Source organism: Urocampus carinirostris, chromosome 8, assembly GCF_059441175.1.
Source record: "Urocampus carinirostris isolate Australia breed hairy pipefish chromosome 8, RoL_Ucar_1.0, whole genome shotgun sequence".
NCBI classification, from domain to species: Eukaryota; Metazoa; Chordata; class Actinopteri; order Syngnathiformes; family Syngnathidae; genus Urocampus; species Urocampus carinirostris.
In genome coordinates, this window is record NC_142356.1 from 2,258,835 (window position 1) to 2,282,095 (window position 23,261).

The following is a 23,261-nucleotide window of genomic DNA, read 5'->3' on the forward strand; positions in this document are numbered from 1 at the left end:
TCTCCTGGGTGGGATTTATTAAAAATACTGGTTCTGACGTCACCATTCTTTTCCTGACTCGTAAAACAAAAAAGTAAATGTTCTTTATTTGTAATGTTTCCAAGCCATTAAAACAAAAACAAAAAAACCCATTAAATAAATAAATGAATACTACAATAATAAAATAATAAACATTAAATTGTTTTGTAGAATTTACTGTACTTGATTGACAGTTGGTGCCCGCTTGGGCGGGATTTTTATGAACAAAGCACTGACGCGTTATATTATATATATTTTTACCAACGACGAAAAGAAAAAAAAGTAAAACATGTATTATTATTTTTAATGTACATTAAAGTTAGGTGTGAACTTTTTTTTCTTTTCTTTTTTTTCCCTCCCATTTTTGGGGGCTCGTTAACGCGGACACCGAACCAGCCGCGCGCGGTCTCTCGGACTCCATTTTGGGGCTAGGCTTGTTAATTGTTCGTGATGCAAAAAGGTTTAAAGAAATATTTCGTCAACATGGACGATTACCTGGCCGGCCTCGGCCTCTACCGTAAGATGGTCGCCAGGGACGCCTCCAGCCTCTTCAGAGCCGTCTCCGAACAGGTAACAAGACTACCGGACTCGGTCCCAAAACTTTTCCCGTCCTCCGAATCGCTCTCCCAGCTAGCTGTGCTCATGCTAAAGGCCTCCTAAATGGCGTTCCCGCTTTCGTCGCCACGGGTTATACTTTCATTTTTTTCATTTCTTGTCGTAGTAGTGTAATTGTTCGGGAGGACTTCCCTTAGATTGGATTACTTGCTCGTGTGTTAACTCTTAATTTGCCTAAATTGGATGGAAAGTTTTGCCAAGATGGCCGCTCCTCGCCTCCAATTTGAGACTCAAGGTGAACTGCTATTTCGAAACTAAATGTGAGCAAAAAAGTCGTGTCCTGTTTATTGCTTTTACCCTTAAATCACATAAAAGTTCCAAATGGCTGCGCAGACTGCTTATTGTAGTATTTTTGTTGTATCTTTTAGTATTTAGCAGTATTTCTATAGTGTCTCAGTGTAGCTTTTCTGTTGTAGTGGTTCTGTATTATAGTGAGACTGATAGAATTTTGGTTGTATTTCTTAAGGAGTACTTTCAAAGTATTTCTGTGTTATTTTTGTAGTACTTTTGTAGTATTTCTGTATGAAAAATTATATCTGCGGTAGTACGTTCGTAGTATTACTGTGGTATATTTCAGTATTTCTGTAGCAGTTTTTTGTAACGTTTTGTGTTATAGTGTTTCTGTAGTATAATATTTTTAGAAGAATTTTCAAAGTGTTTCCAGAGGATTGTTCCTGTATTTTACTCTAAATGTAGGTATATTTTTGTAGTATTACTGTGGTATTTTTCAGTATTTCTGTAGCAGTATTTTTTTACCGTTTCTGTAGTAGTAATTCTGTATTATATACTGTGGTAGTTTATTTTGTAATATTACTGTACTAGTATTTTTGTACTAGCATTCTTGGTATTTCTAGAGTGCTCTCTCTGTATAATACTACTAATGCAGCTGTATTTTAGTATTTCTGGAGTAGTATTTTGGTAGTATGTTAGTAGTATTATCACTGTATTCTAGTATTACTGTAGTAATACTACCAAATCAAGTGGATTGCCTCTTAAGGATGGATATAGAGTGTGTCTATAAAGTCTAATCAGGGTTGGGTAGGGTTACTTTAACTGGATTACTCCAATATCAAATATGCTAATAAAAGACAAAAGAAACTAAATATGAATACGATGAATCACAACACGTGGTAAGCTTTCTCTCCTGGCTTTGATCTCCGGCAAAACTAACATCAAATGCGACAGAAACAAATGAAAATCAATCCAAACTGCTTGCCAACATCATTTTTGCCGTTCCATGTATTCCGTTACCCCCCAAGCCTGCACAAAATTGAGTCATTTTATTCATATTTAGTTTCGTTTGTCTTTTATTAGCATATTTGGTATTGGAGTAATCCAAAAGTCACTGAAAGTAATCCAGTTAAAGTAACCCTACCCAACCCTGAGTCTAATAAAAATTTCAAAACCCGTTTTATCCTACCCGATAAAGGTATAGTGTGTAATATTTAGTTTCCCAGACCTAAATTGCAATTAGGATGCGATTTTCGATTGTGAAAGAAAAGTGCATTTTCTATGCTAGGGTTTTTTTTGGGGGGGAAGAAAATAAACGGCAACATGCAAATGTGATGGCATACTTAGAGACAGAGAGTACACAACTGTAACAAAATATCAACTATAGCGCTCAAATAGAAACAGAGTTGCGGTTGAATAAATGGTCTTTATTGTCATTAAACAAAGGGACAACAAAATCGGAGGGTCAAGTCATGTTTATTTGTGATGCCCTTAATCACAGAGTCTCAAAGGGCTGCACAAACCACAGATTATTGCAAACCACAGTCTATTATGACACCATCCCCTGATCTGAAACTTACATTAGGGCAAATAATATAAGGATATTGTCAACATAAAATATAGGTTATTCATATACTATAGGATAGAAGTGTGTTTTAAACTTGGATATAAACATTTCCACTGAGGTTGCAGATTGGCACTGGTTTCCCTTCGCATAAGACAACGGTGCCATCTAGTGATCAAATATTAAATTAATGATTCAATAGTCAATTAAAAAAATGAAAAGAAAAAAAAAAGATCTTGACGCCTCGTGCCGGACCAAAGTGGTACCACAACTCTCTGCATATCAACCGAATTGTGTGCATTTAACATACTTAACGGCTCACAAATTACGTGATTCGACCAATCGATGATCTTATTACTTGCCGACGCTTTTTTAAAGCGATTTTGCCGATGAGTTGTTGCAGTCCTAGCGGTCACTTGTATAATGCAAAGGGTCTCGCAGGCTTTTCGAGCTAAACCATCGCAAAAAAACGTCCAAAAATGGCAAGGTTTGGTTTTTTCCTCGTGACAATTTATGCCCGTTTTTTCTTTTTGTGTGCAGTTATACTATTCTCAGAACTATCACCAAAGCATTCGTCAGGCCTGCGCTGACTTCATGCGAGCCAACGCCGGCGTCTTTGAGCCGGTGAGTTTTCACAACGGGGTCTCTCGGCACTATGACGTCATCTTTGAGTTTTGATAACGTGGTCTTTGCGCGCCGTGACGTCTCGTGTCCCTGTTTCCAGTTTGTGGAAGGCTCCTTCTGCAAGTATCTGGAGCGCCTGGAGGACCCCAAGGTAAGGCTAAGCCAACTCCCGCCATCTCAATCCAACGGGCTAACGCTCCAAAACGTGCTAACGCCTTGCAGGAGACAGTGGGTCAAGTGGAGATCAAAGCTTTGTCTCAACTCTACAGGTGAGGCCACGCCCGTCCGGGGCTGACACTAACCGCTATTTGAATAGTCCGCTCCAGGAAATCCCATCTGTCGTAAAGCACTTGCAACAAGACAAGAAAATCCCCTCCTTTATCCCCACACAATGACCCCGAAACGCCTAATTAACAGACGCACACAGTGGTTAAAATACCATACAAACAAAATGAGTAGTAATAGAGATAACATAGGATTATGTCAAGGCACAGATTAACCGTGTGAGGAAAGGGACCTGATAGGGGCTTACTCACATGCATAGGGATGGCAACAGATGGCCTCGTGAGACCCACTGTACTACAATGGTTCCTAACCACGTGAACAACCAGGGTTTGCACAGGTGCTTGAAAACCTTGAAAAGGCTTGAATTTTAATGTTGTGTTTGCAAGGTCGGAGAAAGTGCTTGGATTTTGGGTGAAATTGTTGCCGTGTGTCCTGATGGTCGATAGACTACGCATAAAAGGGACAGTGTGTAATACTTCGACCTCCTAATGGTACAAAATTATTTCAGTCAGTAAAAAAACAAAACATTGATTTTAATACTAGGCAAAAATACACAACCCATCATACCTTTGTATCTAGTAGTCAAATATTACACACTGGGGCTTTGAATGATGAAGAAGCAATCAAGTCTGCTTGAAAAGGATGCTGACATGCCTGCTCTGATTGGGTCACTTTGCCATTAAATTTCTTCTTCACCCGTGGCTAACGGCAGCCGGCATTAGTTTGTGTCGCCATGTGAAGCATCTTGCCCAAGAAGACGGGTGGAAAAAAAAAACATGCTGGGCACTGGGGAAAGTGGAAAATTAGCTTTGAAAGTGCTTGAATTTGACTGCGAAAAGGCTTTACAAACCTTAAGCTATCAAAACGGTGAGGTGGTTTCAGAGCAGACTTGGCAGTCTTGGAGCTCAGGTCTAGCCACAATATGCATTTGAACTTCGGACAGAGACCTTTCCTTTGCTTGCCTGCAAATTGGACATTTCGTGAAAAGTGGTGTTTTTGGCTATAACTGTGCCAGGTCATGTACGAGGCATGTTGTATCATGTGCCAGAAATAGTTGTCTTTCTTTGTTTTGTTTGTTTCAATTGTGTTTTATCTTTTCGATTTGGTCTTCAATATGATTGAACCCTATTTGTATGCCAGCGCTCAAGTGACTCTCAGCAGAGATTCTAATCATGTGAAGATGCCTCACTCTATCAGGGATGTGATTTTTCCGCTGATTCGCGGAATTCCGCTTTTTTTATCTCCAAAAATAAAATTTTAAGATTTCCGATTTTTTAATTGGTAAAAAACCGATTTCGTCTCTACAGCATTCCATTTTAGTGTTTCCGTAACTGAAATGAAACGTACTTGCGATTGGTTGAAGTCTCCGTGTTGACCAATAAACGCGCTTGTTATAAAGGCGTAGGAGTATGCCATTGTTCATTTCTCACACGTTTTTGCCGAGTGTTTAAAGAAAGATGTCCGAGGTCGAACGCAAAGATGCTCCGCGAGGTAAAGAAATTGATAAGATCGTAAAAAACAAGTTTTGATCGGACTGGTTGGAGAAGGAATTATCTACAAATGTTGGAAAGAAGACTGTGACGAATTTGTTCAGTGACTTTATTCGGAAGATCGATCGTGCCGGGAAAGCGCTTTGCATTTGATGCCATGATACCATTGTCTATGGTGGGAGAGGTTTCAAAGCTCTTGAAAGTCACGCAAAGAGCAAAAAACACTTGAAATAACTCCAGTCAAGAATAACAAATTATTCCATTGCTGGTAGTTTCGGTGCCCAAACGAAAACTCCAAAACTTTAAGGCCTCCATCCCTTATTGACACCACAAACGGAAGCGGTAATAGAGAGACGTGATCCACCCCAAAAACCTGTACCAGTTGCTGATAGAGTCGTGAATTTTGAGGTAGGTGGTAAACTTTTCAAATTTATTTGACAGTTTTCCCCTTTTTTTCGAAAATATTATAACGTAATAAAAATGGCCATAAATATTTAACAATTACAATAATAGATTTTCATGTGTACATTACACCAACACTTTACTGTAGGGCCTATACTTATTGTACTTTCATTTATAGATAACATCTTCTGCTATAACAAAGACATTTGTGGTATGTTCTACTATGAGTTACTTTTCATTTGGTCATGATACAATTATTTCTTAATGAAATTTGAACTCTTCAACATGATTTATGTGTTAACTTAGTAATCACATGAGTTAGATATGATGATATTCTCAGTGATAGTTTTTAAAAGCAAAGGCAGTCCAATGTTTTTTAATGTGACTGATTTTGAGTTGACTTAAACTGTAATTTTATATGGGATAGTTCAAAATACATTGAAAATTGATGCTGTTGTTTTGTCTATTTCTTTGTCATCTGAGTGCATTGAAAGTACTTAAAAAAACGTAAAACCCATGAGCTCCGGGGGGCTTCGCCCCACTTGTCCCCCCACCAGGGCACTTCCCTGGACCTAGCTGAGTGCCCGCGGCCCCCAGACCCCCGCCTAATTTTCAGATAATTTCACTTTGGTCAAATCACATCCCTGCTCTATTAAAAAAACGTGTCTGATGACAATAGTGGACAATGGATTTCATTGTCCACCATTTCTATCGTGGATTTTTGTTGACAATCGGATAGAATAGAAGGCCTTTACCGTCAATACACAGAGAAGTCCAGGCTACCCCTTTAGTGCCATATACACATAGAATTTAAAAGTGGTACAATTACCAATATGCTTAAAGTTAGATCTAAGTTTACACAAGCCGAGACAGAACACCCCAGTAGGCATCAACTGAGAAGATCAATCCTAAATATTGCTTATTGACAGATGACTTGGTATGACAAAGAGGTGCAGAGGACACCCAGTGCAGTTTTGAGTTCAGTATTGTGACGGCTTAAGGAAGGAGCTGGGTCTGAGTCTATTTGTTGTGGCTGGAATGCATCCGCATCGCCTACCAGGGGGTAGTGGAACGGATGAAAGCCGGGGTGAGTAATGTCCCTTGACGATGCCATACGCTCTGTTCCGACTTCTGGAGTGGGAATATCAGTCAAGGAAGGCAGTGGGTTGTGCAGTGTTAGTCACCTTCTGCGTCCCCTTACTGTCTGCTACTGTGCAGCTCGAGTGCCACACTATCAGTGTAGGTTAGCTGGCTCTCTATGGCGAAGTGCTCGGAGGTCACCGGCAGGCTTGTGCTCACTTGTCCTTTTTTGAGCAACACTTGAAGCCCAACCGGTCATAACCAATGGCTGCACTTTCTCCGACAGGTGCAGCTTCCTAATCTATCGTTACCCCGGCAAAGCGGCCACCATCATCTCCGAGGACGACTCCGAGGGGAAGGTGTGTGAGGCCGCGCCCCCTGTGTGTCCCTGGTAACCGCATCCCGCCCGTCTCCTAGGTTACTTTGTCCTGCTCCATCAACGGACACTACGACATCGTCTACCCCAGGACGTACCCGGCCTCCGCTGCCCTCTGCCAGTGTGAGTTCAAACGCTCTGTCTGTCTTTTGCTGCAGTGTGCCCAACAGCGCCCCCTTGTGAGCTGGAGACCTCGTCAAGTGGATGTAGCCTCAACCTTTCTCAAGCGTGGAGATACTTTCTGTTGCTACCGGTCTGATATGCATTTTTAAAATGACAACTTCTGGTGTCGTAATTAGAAGTTGTTTTTTTTGACAGTTCCTGGAAAATCATTTGTATTTCTTTTACATGGTGGAGACACTGCGGTCGTCGCCATGTTTTTCTGGCAACTTGCCATGCTGTGCTCATTTGGCACTGGTTTTTGTTTACATTAGACAATACAGTGCCATCTAGTGCTCACATTTTACACAATATACCTGTAAAGGGACAGTGTGTAATATTTTATATTACACTCTCTGTCTCTCACTTTTTCTCCCCTTTTCTGTTTCTTACCTTCTTTCTCTTGCTCTGTCTACCTTCTTCTCTCTCTCATTCTTTTTCTCTTTTTATCTCCTCTCCTTTTGATCTCTTACTCACTTACCTTCTCTCTTTTTCATTTTCCATCTCCTTCTTTTTCTACCTTTTTTCTCCCTTTCTCTATTGGGCCCCCACTCTCCCTTTTCCTGTCTCTTCTACCCCTCTCCTACTGTCTCCCTTGTTATCTCTTTATCTCTTTCCTTTTCTCCCTTTTCTGTCTTTTTCTCTTCTCTCATTCTTTTAATGTTTCTCTCCCTTTCTCTCTTCTTTTTACATGTCTTTCCTTCTCTCTTTTTCCCCTTTCTCTTTCTCTCGCCTTTTCTTTCCCGCTCTAGGGTGCCCTCTCTTTCGAGCGCTCTCTATTTCTCTCGCTCTCCCTTTATCCGTCTCTGTTACTTTTTCTCTCTCGTTCGCTTTGTCCCTCCCTCTCTTTTTCGTTTTCTCTTAAACCAACTAGTTGTCCCCATTAAGAGTGTTTTTGCAGCATGTTGATAAAAGGACTTTGACACCCCTGCATTAGACAACATCTAACAGCCATCTAGTGATGAAATATTACACACTGGGGCATTAAACCTTTGCGCCGTTCGACAGCCATCCTGTACGAGTTGCTGTACAGCAAAGTGTTGGGCTACGAGGAGGCGGAGCTCTGCCAGTACATGGAGGCCTTCCGGGCCGGTGGTCGGCGCTATAGAAATAGCCCGTCTGTCTGCAGTGACCTGGACTTTGGTTACGACGTCCCCGAGGACCGAGGCTACAGGTGGGTACGTGCCCGCTTGCTCGCGCCCTAACCCTTTTCCGCCTCTCACCTCCCGCAGGGAGGAGGCCGAGTCAGGCGAGGATAAGTTTCGAGTGTCGGGCGAGGACCCTAAGGTGAGACTGGGAGACTGAGCTTATTCAGGGTTTGTACGGGTGCCTAAAAATTCTCAAGAATGCTTACGGTTAGCCCCTCAACGTTCCTAGTGCCCACTGGCGGGCCGTCAGACTGTCGACAAACAAAGATGATTTTTGCGGCTTCAGCAGTCACTGAGTGGCATCATGCTCCACATATCGTTAGAAAATTTCAACTCTTACAAATCAAGACATGATGACCATTTCCCAGAAACCTCACCATCTGTCTCAAACAAGATACCCAAAAGCTCTAAAGCTGGTATAACTCACCCAAAAAGTGCTGTGTAATTCCACTCTTGAAACCATTCTCCACAAAAGGGACAGTCCAGTGAATCCAACAGTGTAATATATTGACTCCGTTGTAATCAGTCTGTTTTTCTCCATGATTCCCTTTTACAAGTAAGCAAAGTCGTAAAATGATACAACCAATCGATGGTCTAATTCATTGCCAACGCTTTTAATGTGATTAGTTGTTGCAGCCCTAGATAAATGCACACACAAAATTAAAAATGGTTCCATGGGCAGGGGGACACCCTGAACTGGTTGCCAGCCAGTCGCAGGGTACACAGGGACAGACAATTCGCTCGCTCATTCACACCTAGGGACAACTTGACCGGCCAATTAACCTGACATGCATGTTTTTGGAATGTGGGAGGAAACCCACACAAGCTCAGGGAGAACATGCAAACTCCGCACAGGAAGGTTGGTAGCTGGATTTGAACCCATGACCTCAGAACTGTGCCGCACACGCGCTTACCACTGCCCCGCCGTGCTGCCCTAAATGAGATGAGATAAACTGAATATAGGGTTCCAAAATAGGTTTACAGCTAGGGTTTGGTCGTTAAACCAATTTTAGGGTTCTGAAATCAGGTTAGGGTTTGAAATTAAGCTTTAGACTCCTGTTCTTTTGATCAGTGCTAGATTTCTTCTCTGAATGGTACTGGAAAAAATGTGAAAATGACTTTAAAAGTCCTTGAAAGGGGCTTGAAATTGAAAAAGGTCTAAGAACCCCTGTACGAAAATGGCGTCATTTTACACTCTACTCTCTTACGTAGCCTCAGGTGTCGCCGGAACATGCGCAAGCTGGAAGGCCGTCCCTACCATACAAGGTGCTGAAGTCCTTGGACGTGGACGTGTACCGAAACGTGGAGTTTGACGTCTGGCAGGACAGCTGCAAAGGTAGGACGTGGAGCACCACCCGATTGTACCGCGTCCCCTCACCGGCGCCCTCTTGTGACGGCAGAGATGCAGAAGACGGACTACATGGTGTTTGCCGGACGACAGTACTTCCTGGGGGACAAATGTCAGGTCAGCTTGTCCTCCTCACCAAAATTGCCTCAATTGAAAGTGGGCCACTTTTGGATTTTTCTCTGAGAAAGGGAATATTTGTGTTGTCCGGTTGTGGGCTATCCATTTCGCACTTAGCCCTTCAGTGGTCCGACCCTCCTGAACTTTTCTAGCTATGAAACATTTCCTGCTGCGACACATTTAAAAAAGCATCCATGATAACCTCAGGTGCGTCTGGAGCCCAAAGGAAAGTACTTTAACGCCTTCATTCAAGAAGTGGGCACACACTCTGCTGCCGTCACCGTCTTCATAGAAGAGCTGGGGGAGAAGTACACGCACACGCGACACATATACTGAGTACACAAACACACAGCTTGTAAGCAGACTTACATATTTGTGTACAGGCATTTGGTTCCCGTGGCAGACGTGAAAGCAGTCAATCCTGTCCTGGCCTGGAGCGCATCCGCTGTGCCACGCAAAGGAGATCTTGGTAAAGCAGCACTTACAGGGATTATAAAATAACTGTTTTACCCAGACCTCGTCACAGTCCAGGTTGTCAAAGACGAGACAGGCCATCTTTGAAATGCATCATCTCTAAAAAAATATTTGAAATATACTGACAAAATATATATTGATATTATGCAAAAAACGCGTACTTTTTTTCTCACACGGTTTGGATATCCCTATAATGGCCGAGTTCCTGTCCCGTCATCCTCTCTTTATATTAAGACTGCGACGCCCGAGCTCACCAACGGCAGCAACGCCACCGCTACTTCCGAAAGTCTCGGGGGAACGGGGCCATGACCAAAGGGGCGCCGACGGCCCCGCCCGCTTCCTACGCCGACGGCCCCGCCTCCTCGCCGCCGCTCCCGCCACGCTTTCAGCCCGCCGGGCACCCTCGGCCGCCGCCCCCGCCCGGACCCGGGGGGGTTCCTTACAACCCTTACGCCCCCGTGCACCATCACCAGCATGGCCATGCCCTCGTAAGACCACCAAGATACGGCGCCCCCAGGTGTGTTCATGCCGCTCTCGACTTCGTGCTTTCGCGTTCTGCATAGATTTGTCTACAACACGCATGTTCACCTTTTTTTTTGCGCACGCATTTGCGTGTGCCTCAGAAGCTCCGCCCGCTTGGTGAACCGTCACCTGATTGGTCCTCAGCTGACGTACTACCCGCCCGCCAGGCGCTACTATGACTACGACGGCTACGCCTTCAGGTCACGGTAAGACGGCGACAACTGGTCCGCTGCACATATGATAGATCCTCATTTTTGATTTTTAGTTTTACTCTCACTGAAAAGAAAAAAAATCCTTTTGGTTATACTAGTTGGGGGTGTCAAAGTCGTTGCACGTTTGATCACCGGCTCATGCTGTTAGCAACTGTTATCCGGGCTTATTGTCTTTGAACAAATAGTACTGTGGTGTTCACGTTACTGTCGTGTGTATGGCAACATCACATTCAACAGTTTGTCTAATCTGCGTGCGCAACGGATTCGTACGTTCCTACATCCGGGATTGAATTTATGATGGCTACAATCCTTTATGGCGCATATTTTATGTATATAGATTCTTGAATCCAATTTTAACCCTTCAATGTAATCCTTATTTTAACTAAATGTACTTGTTATTGGATGTACCTCTTTTTGTTTGTAATTGGAATTGATTACAACTAGATTATTTTGTATCCTCCTGTGTTTCCCATACCAAATAAAAACTGGTGGTCCTCCAGTGTTTAATTGGTCTCGCCAGCGTCTCAAATCTGTAATGAAAACTAAATTTAAAAAAAAGAAGTCTCCTCTCACTCATTTGGTGAACTCTTGGTTAATTGGTTAATGTTTGTTTTTTTGTTTGCTGAGCAGAGGTAGGAGGAGTGGACCTCTGCAGCAGCACATTGATCACAGAAATTGTTCGAGAGATTGCCATACAGAGGACTAAAGGGAAACGGAAAATAATGAGGCGAAGCAGTAAAATGATCCTTATTTGGATTCTGTTTTTCTTATACACATTTTAAGTCATATTTTTGCGTGTTTTTCAGAGCTTTTATGTTTTGTTTTGTTTTTGTCAATATCGGTTGGATTTTTTTTTATAGCGATAATGAGTTCATATTTTTAATTTTGATCTTGTGTATTTTTTTTCAGGGATTATGTCTTGCTTGACTTTAAAGTTTCTTAGTATCAAAGTTTAATTTTGAGAAAAGATTACTGTAAAGTGAAAAATAATCAAGGCTAGTGTAATGAAGCAATATAATACATTTCTGATTCATTTCATGCATGATACATTACTATTGTTAGTACATCAGTTCAAGTAACAAAAAAAAATGGCGAGTCGTATGGGAACTGAGCTGAAAGTGCCGCTTCTCTCACGTGGGGGTACGCCTACACTGTCACCCACCGGGGCCTCACAAAATTCTATGGGAAACACTGATCCTAATTACACAACACCGAACCGTTTACATGTATTCTGTTACTTCTCCCTGATATATGGACACTGAAGGCTGTTCATTCATCGATTTATCCTCTCACGCAGTCGCAGTCGGCGCCATCTGTCGGCGGCTCTGGTTAAAGGTTGTCCCTATTTGGAAGACGACGTAGCTGACGCGGCGGCGGAATTGGACGTTGGTGTCACCTACTACCATGTGGACGACGCCAATCGCGATGTTTTCACCACGCTCCCTCCGGTGCGTTCGGACGCCTTTCGAATACCGTGAATTCGGGACCACGTTCTTTACACCGCGGCTATTTTCTCGCGGCGGCACCGAGGAAAATGGCCCGGTGCTTTTGCGATGCAATGCACTCTATGTACAAAACATTGCCCTGACGTCTGAAAACATGTATGATGCCCTACTATAGCAATGAGTGGCTTTGCCAATATAATAGATAACAGGGATTAAAATTTAAAAATTAAATTAAAATTGTAATTACTTAATTCATAATTTATACTAACCTCGTTAAATTCTTTTCTATCCATTGTGACAAAAAACAGGGAAGTAATGATGATAAATCATGTCTATAAACGAGTCCAAAATGCATCTAAATAACAACCAATGAAAGGCCCAAACCAATCAAAGGCAACAATCAATAGGTCTCATAGAGTGCTTGAAATCTTTGAATTAGGGTCAGGCCTGAAATGTCAATTCTTAGTTGGGGCTGGGATTTGATTTCATTTTTTTTAACTTTTATTTTCTTTAAATCACTTTCACTCTCGCTGCTTTAAAAAAAAAAAAAAAACGCTAGGGAATAAACTCCAGTATGTTTATAAATATATGTACATTATTTTAAGGAATCTTACAAAATACTAGATTACATTTTCATGAAGAGAAGTGTTGAAAGTTTTACATCCCTAGTCCTAATAAATGCAATATTATTATTTTTTATTTTTATTTATTTTTTTATTTTATTTTATTTATTTATTTATTTTTTGTGTCCTGCAAAATCAAGTGACTTGTTCCACTCGGTGGCCCGACAAAAATTGGAAATTTGGGGTTTGCCTCATGCGCGTTCCTGCCAGTCATGTCAATTAGTCGGGTTCGGGTCAGGCTGTTTTCTTTTTTTAGGCCTGATCTTATACCTCTAGTTTATTGTTATGGCTGTTCAAAACCTCGTACATTGCCTCTTAAACTTGAGCATGCGGCTTTTGCTCGGGTGCGCTCTGTAGTCTGGAATTTACGCATTGCTCTTAAGTGGTTTGCCTTTTTCCCCACTGTTGGATGTCTGTGTTTATTCTTTGATGCGCTTGACACAACAGGGTTCCTCTGTGCCCCAAGCTGTGAGTTTGGCGGGTCCTCCCCCTCCTCCCAGTTCCTCCTATCGACTCCAAAGAGGAATGGGGGGGCCGCTCCAGCTGACCCCACCGGCAGGAGGAGGCCTCGGATGTTCCTCGGACGAAGAGCACGATGACGCCGATGTTGTCCGCGACCAAGGTGGGCCATCAGCAAAGTTGACCTTTTTTGCCTTTCTAAAGAAAAATAACTCTTGACAATGGTCAGATTCTTGAGTGCATTACATATCATTTTTATATATTATATATTTATTATTTATTTCTTAAAACCAATTCAGGGTTGTGAAATTTTCTCTCAGGTTCGCATAGTCACGGTGATTTCACCCTCCTCCTCTGCGAGGGTTGGCCAATGACCTGTCTTGGAATTTAATTGTATACAAAAACCATCTACATTTGTTTGTTGAATCAAAGCTTCTTGACTTTGTAAATATTGTCCATTTCAACTAAAGTCAAAAGAAAAATTATCTGTACATTTTCGAATGCTTTTAATGAAATTATAACATTTGTAAAATTTAAGGGTCAGTTTTGACCCAATTATAAAACACTAACTACCACTAAAATTGATATATGTATATACTTACTATTTAAAAAAATATCTTTCAGATGCATTGTAATACCCCACAATCAGAGTCGGGTAACAGGAAACCCTTTTATTTGTCTTGAGGTTCATTTGACCATTTTTTAAAAATTGCTAGCAAGTTCATGTTTGTTCTGCAATTCTAAATATGAGTTTATTCCTGGCACATGGTGTTCTTTGCAGAGAATAAGAAATACGTGCATGCTGTCGGCATCTATTATCTACATTATTTGGCAAATCATTACTGGGGTTCAGACGCCACTGATTTAAAATGCAGGTTTCAATTGTTTCCCATAGATGCCGCTTTTGCATGTTTTTATTTGAATGATTCAGCTGTTAATGCTACTTGCTTGGCATTCGGAGCTGTTGTTGGCTAATGCGCTGAATGAATAGAAATAATAGGGTAGACATACTGGTAGAAAAAAGACCCAGAGATCCACACCAAAAATAAGAGAAAAGCAATATATTCATGGAAAAGGAAGCCTACCAATTACCCAAGAGATGAGAGGAAAGAATGGGTGATGTACTGTTTTTGGCATATTTTACAGCTGATTTCTGTTACGGGTCACCACGGACCCGCTAACATGGGGCGTGTTATCTAAAAATCACCGCAAGAAGAGGGTAAAATATCGCCCCCGTGGTAATAAGAGGATTAACACGACTATGATATTTCAGATGGCAGCTTTCCGATGGCCAGCGTCTACCCTGGCAACGTGGCTGCCATGAAGGCCCCCACCGTCCAGGTAACGTCGCTAAAGCTGACTCGTCAAGAGCTGTGATGATTTGAGCGTCCTGTTGTGATAGGACCAGGAGGAAGGGGGTATGGCCGAGTCACCGCCAAGTGATGAAATGAGCTTCGGCTACACACAACAGGTGCGTACTCACCCCTGTCCACATTTAAGGTGGCCCTCGAGAGAAAAATGAGCTGCACCACTGGCAAAGCAATTGTAGTAGTCAAGTCACATTTGTTTTAATCAAAAAATGGATCAAAGGTCTGTACAGGTTACAATGACAACTTCCCCTGATCTTAGGATTGTACTCTCACACACGCTCTCACTCACAAACCTAATCGTCTGGCCCCCCATGGGATTTTTTTTTCTAGCATGTGAGCAGCTAAAAATTACTTTTATCGCCCCTGTTTTAGGACATTTTTAATCGGGCTTTGTGTGCTCACCTGCGATGAAACTGGGGTTGACTGAGCAGACAGAGCTTTCAGATTATGTTTCCGTTTCCACTGGTTAAGGGTTATCACAGAGCTTTAATTATTTTCCGTCAACAGATGCAGTTGGGTTAAACGCTTTTGAGGAAGAAGGCAAATGTGAGCTAACAGGTCCTATAGTATTTGAACTCAACTTTTAAGTAATAGATAAAAATAAAGTGAACTAAGTGCAAAAATGAGGCGCACGGTCGAGAACAAATATTGTAATTTCAACACAGACCCTTCAAGTGAATATAGCAGCACAGCAGATAGATGTCTCTTTGTGAAGATTTCAACACATTTCATGCGAATGCAGCTAACGGCAGCAGGCAAATGTCTCTTTTGGCTTTCTCCAAGAAACTTCAACCAATTGCACAGCTAAAGCTCCACGAGCATGACATCTTCTTGAATATGAACTCGTTAACTTCAAATAGTTTTGCCTGGTGGATCATGTACAAATGATCAAACCTGCAAAGCATGTCTCTGAACGAATCTGTATTCAACAGCAGCATTTCAGTAGCAATGTACTGTCATACTATCCGTTAGCGTGCGCCATTTGTATGCTGTGACTCGTTTGTAAAATTCACGCACAGTGATCCTTCGGTTTCCCAACCACATAAGTTTTAAATCCGCCAAGTAGCGTCATACCTACATAAAAGCCCCCAAGGGACAAACTTACCTCCAAATAACATCATTACCGACTGAGGGTAAACCACCGTAACAAAATAACACACAACACATAATTGCAGTTGAATGGATTGTTTTATTGTCATTATACAAAAGTAAAAGGGAATTGGAGTGCTTCTCCTTTTAGAGTTCGAAAGCAAGTTGGGAAGTGGCCGGCTAGCTGCTCGTTAGCATCGGGCGTCCACGTTTTGAGCCAAGTCTCAGCGACGAAGAATAAGAGTCCCAAATGTAGCAGTTTCCCACGAGTTGTTGCTCCAAGTCATCCATTTATGGCTAACGGGCCTGGCGTTGGCCAGATGCAGGGTTAGCTCGGGAGAGTTGTTAGCCTAGCCGCAAGCAGTAGGCCGGACCACTTGACCAGCACTGCTCTTGCCTTCTCCCAGACCCAATAATAATTCCCGAAGCACCCGCCGGTGATCAGCATTTCTTTGCGCCCTTTTGACTTTCCTCGGAGTCTGAGTCTGATTTCATTCATGAATTTCTTTTCGATTTAACGAGCCGTTAAAAGCTAGCTGTAGCCGTACATTTGCAGTTTGTTGTAAGTAGGTGGACACGTTGACTTGTGCACCCTCCCACCCTGGCTGTTTGACTGACTCCTTACACAAGCCACAGTCTGGTACGCAAACAGCTACACGCACAAAATTCGCCCTTATTCGGCACTCTCTTTCTCTTCTACCACAATTAACGCTCCGTTGATATTAATGACAAGAAATCTGCAAACCAGCGATAACCGAAGCGCCAAGTAGCGAGGGCTCTCTGCATGTTCGATTGACGAGCCGCAAGCCCGGATCGTTTGCCGTTTTCCCTTTGCCATCTCGGCTAATTGTACCGGGCGACTGCCCCGAATGCTGCTTGAGATGAGTTGCGTTTAGTCCTTTCGCTGGCACCTTCTTGAAACCAGATTTACAGAGCGCTTCTTCCGTATTTTGGGCCTTGATCCTGTCGCTCGCTATAAACTCAAAATACTGAAGTGGTGCGTGCTTTTCAAACTAAAAGTTGCGCCGCCATGATGACCACATCTCTGGGTGCCCATGTTGTCTGCGCCGTGCTATGTTTAAGTCAAGGGTGCTCTCAAAGGGGCGGGATGGAAAGAAAATACAAGTTCGTGGCCGATGGGGAAAAATATGGTTCGTATTAGCGAGGGTCCTAACAGTATCTTGAAGGGAGCCGGCTCCCATCTTTCTCTTCAAAGAGCTCTTCCATTCACCCATTGCGCATCACTAGTTTGCAGTATGCCAGCTTTGAATGCAGATGATCTGCTCGCTGGCACAAAGTGGCAATCCGTCCGATGAGCTTGGTGTCTTTTAGGTGGTGAAGCCCATGGCGGTCATCTGTTCCTCTCCCACATCGTCCTCTTCCTCTTCTCCCTCGTCTTCGTCTCGCGCCGAGGCCACCGCCCAGACGCCGACGCCGCCAGCGCCGACTCGATTGGGTGCGTGACACCTGTGACACCTGCCTTTGCTTTTGAGTTTTTAGTCAAACTTGCTTTTTACGCCCGAACCCCAACCTAAGTGTCAATCATTAGTTGGGGTTCAGGCCGGGCTTCTCTCTGGCTGACTTTTTAGTCCTTGTTAGCAGCCAGAGAGAAGCCCTCCTCCACACAAACAAAATATGAAAATTTGGGTTTGCTTTGGTCTCTGTCTGAAATCAAGTTAATTTGTCGTGCTCGGGCTGGATTTTTCCAGTCCGATCTTGCCTAGAATTGCTGTATTAGGGAATATCAGCCATTTTCCAAGTTCACTTTTCATTGTTTGGAGGAGGTCTGCTTTGTTTTCCCGTAGTCTATCCATTTTACCCATTTATCCATGAATTCTTCCTTAAAATGTTGTAACCTCTATCACTAATAATTTCTCCACAGTGCACATCCACTGCTCCGTGGTGGGGAGCTTATCTTTTAATTTTAATGTTATGTTTACAAGGTTTGAAAAGTGCTTGAATTTTGGGTAAAGTGCTTGCAAATGATTGAAATATTTGCCGTGTTTCTTAACAAGTCTGCTACAAAATGGTATCTCTGGTCCTCTTTTATTTTTCCTTCACGATTTACTGCAGCTGATATTAGTTTAGGGAGAATCGTCCTACGAAGCGTCGTTGCCCATTACAGGTCACTCCAAAGAGGACAGGTGTATGCCACACCTTAACAGGGCACTCTGAAATTTGTATTGCGTATCAATCGCGGACATTTAGGATTATGCCATGCATTAAATGAAGGAAGGATTTTCCAGTGGTACATTGCAATGGCAAGAACTTCCTGCAACTCATTTTTACCCAACACCATATATGAAATAATACATATATATGTTTATATTTGAGATTTACTCAAGATTTAAAAGTTGTATGTCTTTATAAATTCACGCGCAAGATTAGAAAAGGGATACGTAAAATGCCACATATATTTATGGCCCTGCAAAATGCATGATTCTCACAGGATTTTCTCTTTAAATTTGAAAATTAGCTTTGAAAGTCCTTAAAAAGTGCTTGAATTTTGCCATGAACCCTGTATACTACAGTTTCATTATTGCTTATTTGCTGTCTGTCCGAATAACTTTTGGCATCCTTTTCTGCCATATTTCACCTGTAGATTCCCCAGGTAGGGCACCTTGAATGCTATGGATATCCCACTATATTCTTAAAAGAGTACCATAATTTCTCCTAGTCGTCTTGTATTGTTAGGCTAGGGCAAAAACATGCACGCCCTTAACGGCTTGCTCTCCAGCACAGTTGCTGAACCCTCAGAAAATCCTTTTCTAATTTTAGGGGTAGCGAAAAATCGGACCGCGTTCTTTCATTTGAGTTTCCTCCTAATCTTGGAGCTAATGGATGTGCACTGTGTTATACAAATCTTCCGCCACTTTTCTAACGTTTCCCATGTTGCATTTCTTTTAGTAGCCATGCCCGTCCCCACCACCGCCCCCTGGTTGCTGAACGAGTTGGGGGAGGGGCTTTACTCCGTGGTGACTCCGCCTCCTTACTCCTACGACCCTAACGGCAGCGACCTTCCTAGAGGTGAGCGCCTTCACCAACCTTTCACCACCGTCGGTTCGAGTAGAAGAGAATAGTCTTTATTGTCATTGATATCAACGTGGTGAAACGTTGTATGCAAACCACATTAGACATGGCTATACGGGGCAGTGTTTCCCGGAGAGGGGTCTGGGAAATCGCTTTAACCAATATAATACCAATAATAATATAACATGCGTCAAATGGATTAATTAAAAATGTATTATACTACTATATTTTACCAGCCCTTATTTTATATTAGTTTTTTTAAACTACTGTGAACTTTTTATTAAACTTTTACACAACAAAATAAAAATGTGCTATAAAAAACTATTGAATACAATAATTGTCAGTGATACACACTGCACAATGTTTTGCCATGTTTTTGTGTTGCCATTAATATGATTCAAATGAGTCCAAATAAGGACAATTTTCCTGCTTTTTTGTCCTTTGTACTGTAATGTCTCTTGAACCTTTCCTGTGGTCAATGCTGCTGCTGCTTCTCTGGCTCAAGTTGTAATAGTGCTCAGGTGTCAAACATTTGGCACGCTGGCCAGCTCAGACTTGCCTCGGGTTGTCATCTGGCCTGCAAGACAACACTGAGAGAAGCGCAAGAGAAAATTCAGCGGCACTTTGAAATAGGTCCACTTGATGTTGACAAAGGCGAGCACCACTCGCAAGGCAACTGGAACTATATTACTTTTGCTCTCTCTTTCTCCCTTTCACTCTTTCTCTTCCTCTTTTTATCTTTCTTCTTTCTTTTTTCTTGTCTCTTACTTGCTCTTTTTCTTTTGTTCTTTTTTGTTCTAACACTCCCTCTTTCCTTTTTACCCTCATTCCCTTTCTTAATCATTTTCTCTTCTCTTATTCTTTTAACTTTCTCTTTCTTTTTTCTTGTCTTTCTCTTTCCTATTTTCTCCCTTATTGTACTCTATCTTCCTTGAGAGTATTGTTAAAAAACCCTTCTTTCTCTTTCTCTTTTCCCTGTCTATTTCTCTTTTTAAGTCCAGTAGTCTTGCCCCGTGAGATTTTTTTTTTCTAGCATGTGGCTCTCACATCAAATAACTTGACACCCCAGTAACAGTGCAATACAAAACATAGCATGACAATAGTCTTGTTGAGTGGCTGTTGTTTTTCTTGCAGACTGTCGGGTGCTTCAGTACTACTTCAATCTGGGGGTACAGGTGAGTTTAGGCGTTTTAATCAGCCAATCAGAAAGCTGATGTGGCAAATGTTCTCCTCAGTGGTATCATCAGAGTTGCTGGCAGCAGCAGCAACAGCAGCAGGCAATGGCGCCGTACCCATCCGGCTACCACCCTGAGGCCGGATACCCCTACCAACACTTGCCGCCTTACCTGGGCCAGGAGGCCCCTGTGCATGGTCAGTGTAACATAGGGCCAATTTGCTAAGCTTATAATGTGCGAGGGCCGAGACTATCCAGCGTGGAATTCTTTACAGTTTTTAAAAACTAACCCCCCGTTGAAAGGTGTCCAGTGCTCAGCCATCAGCAACTTCGTGGCTCACCTCTGTAGCATTTTTACTTTTTTTAGCAGGGTCTTGTGAAAAGGTGTTTCTGTGCTGTTGAAACGGTATCCATTTTTTTCACCTGTTCACAGCGTTCCTTTCTAGTTCGCTTGATTTGTCTGGCAGTAACGCAAGAATAGGGTTTAGATTTTTTCATGTGATCACACCATTTCTGCTCACTGTCCCTAACCCTAGCGAACAACGTCCCCAATAAACTGACTTTGTGGCTTTTCACTGCTGTTTATTCAGGCAACGCCCTCGACTGCTGCCCTTAAAAGGTCGTGGTAAAACTAAAAAGTACAAAAAAATGCGGTTAGCTTGCTATACAGAAACATGCTAATACCAAGTCATACAAAAGTACATAGATATGTGAGAAATCCTACTATCAACAGACATAGTTTATGCAGAAAGTCATCCCAATCTGTTCCATACTTATGGATAATTGTTGTCCGTTGTTATTCGTCACAGTTGCTGTGTTTCTGCTGGTTTTCCTTCAGTTTCAAACAATTAACAAGTTGAACAATAGAGGGCGCTTGAGACCACTATACATTATATAACAAGGCAGAACAGTCGCTGCTGAATGTCAAGATTAAAATCATTTATAGACTTATTCAACTATGAAATGAATACAGAAATAAAATTGAAGTATTTAATGCCTTTTATTGTCCGATTTAGTGTCAATAAATGACTGTATGAGAGTGCGATTGTGCCGACTGTGTTGTATGGTGCAGAGACATGCAGCCTGAACGCAGATTTGAGAAGGAAATGAAATATTTTTGAGATGAACTGTTTGAGGAGTATGTTAGTAGTTACAAGATTGGATAGATTGAGAAATGAATTTGTGAGAGACAGAACTGGAGTAGTCGTGGAACTGAGCAAGCGTATGGATAAGAGAGTACTCGGTTGGTTTGGACAAAAGGAGAGGATGGGTGAGGAGCGAATGTGGAAGAGGATCTACTGAGCAAAAGTAAAAGGAAGTAGACCAAGAGGAAGGGCGCAATTTACGTGGATCGATGGTGTCATTAGTGCACTGGAGGAAAGAGGTCTAAATCTAGTGCAAGCTAGAGCTCTTGTGGGTGATAAGAATGAGTAGAGAGGTGTTGGGAAAGGATAGTGGGAGGTTTTAGGCACATTCTAGAGGATGGGCAGGGCATCCGTATGATGCGGCAGGGGTAAACCAGTGAAAGCTGTCGGGCCCTGCTGTTCAACAAAAGAGTGTTGTGTCACCCTGACCCGAGTGACATGGCTGCTTTCTTGTGTCCCGTTTCATCTGGAGGGACAAAAGCATGACCGACTTGGGTGCCGAAAATGCTTAACTCGTTAGGGTGTTTGGGCATTTGGGTTGGCCATGGTCAATATGTTTTGTGTTTTTTGCTACTTCCTTTTTTTTTTTTGTGTTTGTCTTTCTGTCGGTCTCCCCTCTTGAGGGATATGACCAGGGTAAATAGAGATTTTTTGGTTTGAACAATTTTATTGACACTAGTAACATCAAATAAACAATGTGAAGCTTGAACAATTTTTCTCGACAATCATAACAGCAATTAAGCATGTTCACAATTTTGTTATGACGTTTTAACAATTTTTTTAACAGCAATTAAAAACACAATTTCATTATATCATAGAGATGGGTTAATGCCTTTCATTGCCCTATTTAATGTCAGTAAATGGTTTTATTCATGGCCCCACATATTCATCATCATGGTACCATGATTTAAAATGCTGCTGATGATGACATAAAAGCTTTGCCCTTGGCTTTCTGTAACAATTTTAGCCTATCTTAACTCCGTCAAGGCCACTGTCAAGAAAAAATGAAAGTTGACTGTGAGGTCCGCCAGGATACTGCCAGACCAAACATGCTTAATATTAAAAGCTTACTAGAAACAAACGCTGTGAAAAGGTGAAGCATATAGAAGCTGTTTTAGGGCACAGAGGCGCTTTTTCACTGCGACATTCCCCGACTAATTGTTGCCGCCTTAATGTCACAACCACTCTCCATGTTGTAAAGAAAGTTATGTTAACTCGCTTTTCTTTTGTTGCCATGCAGCTGTACCTCCATCCTACCCGGAAGTGGGGCGTGGACCTCACCCGCCACCTGCCTACCTTGAATCTAACAGGGCTGTGGAGGCCCCCGCGGATGCACCCGGGGCTGGTCTGGACAGCACAGTTTTCAATTTAGAATAGAATGAAATACCTTAATTGTTATGAGATTCAAAAGTTGACCCATATAGTGCACATATAAACATAGAGTTCAAAGTAACAGAATTGAAAAGCAGTAGTTATTTGGGTGAAACACACTATGTAACATACTCCACTGTCTCTTAGGCCCCGCCCATTCGCTGGAAGGCTCCGCCCTCAACGCAGCATCCGTTTTGTACCCGGAGCAGATGGCCCCTCTCCCAATGCTGCACCTACCTTATGAAGCCCCGCCTCCCGCTACATACCTGTCGTCGGCCCCGCCTCCTCCTGTGGCCCACTCCGCCCACCAGGCTTACCACGCCCACCACGCTTGCGTGGCCCCTCCGACCCACTGGGGAGGCCACGGCCCCCGCCTCTACTGCCCCGCCTCCAACCCCGCCCACATGCTGGGCTACATGGCAGCGCCGCCCTCGCACTTTCTGCCACCTAGCGCCTGATGTGCCAAAGCACTAAGGTCCCTCCTCGGGATTGGCTCTTTTTGTTTTGCGCTAACCAATCCGAGTCCCTCGTTGGGGCGGGTGGGATGTTTTTTTGTTGGCCTCTTGCCTTTCGTTTGTTCACTTGGTTGTGGGTTCAATAAAGTTTGTTGCAAGCAAAAAGCTTGTGATTTCAGCATCCTATTGGGGGCTTAAGCACTCAGATGACAAGAAAAAGGGGATGAAAGTGAATAGGTAAATGCGCAACACGGGCAAAAGAAATTGAGTTTTTTTTTTTTTACAGGGTTTGTATGGGTTCTTGAAATCCTTAAATGATGCTAATTTAACTTTGTGTTTTGTCTGTGCTTAAACTTGTTGCCATGCTTCTTTCGTTAGGTGTTGGGTTTGGGTTTCAAATAAGGGGTTTTTAATATATGGTTCCAACCAGGGTTA

At 42.7% G+C, this 23,261-nt stretch overlaps 1 protein-coding gene across 1 annotated transcript; it reads left to right on the forward strand.

Moving 5' to 3' along the window:
* Positions 1 to 288: 288 nt before the first annotated feature.
* On the forward strand, positions 289 to 23,029 carry alg13 (ALG13 UDP-N-acetylglucosaminyltransferase subunit). The gene is made up of 24 exons (XM_088341305.1): positions 289 to 588; positions 2,969 to 3,052; positions 3,153 to 3,203; positions 3,275 to 3,321; positions 6,596 to 6,668; positions 6,727 to 6,808; positions 7,853 to 8,018; positions 8,077 to 8,131; positions 9,205 to 9,328; positions 9,393 to 9,457; positions 9,665 to 9,765; positions 9,841 to 9,926; positions 10,166 to 10,448; positions 10,555 to 10,659; positions 11,963 to 12,113; positions 13,181 to 13,355; positions 14,466 to 14,533; positions 14,595 to 14,663; positions 16,984 to 17,107; positions 18,559 to 18,678; positions 19,816 to 19,856; positions 19,917 to 20,052; positions 22,241 to 22,345; positions 22,519 to 23,029. The coding sequence occupies exons 1-24, from the start codon at positions 469 to 471 to the stop codon at positions 22,827 to 22,829; spliced, it is 2,742 nt and encodes a 913-aa protein (XP_088197431.1). The 5' UTR covers positions 289 to 468; the 3' UTR covers positions 22,830 to 23,029.
* The last annotated feature ends 232 nt before the right edge of the window (positions 23,030 to 23,261 follow it).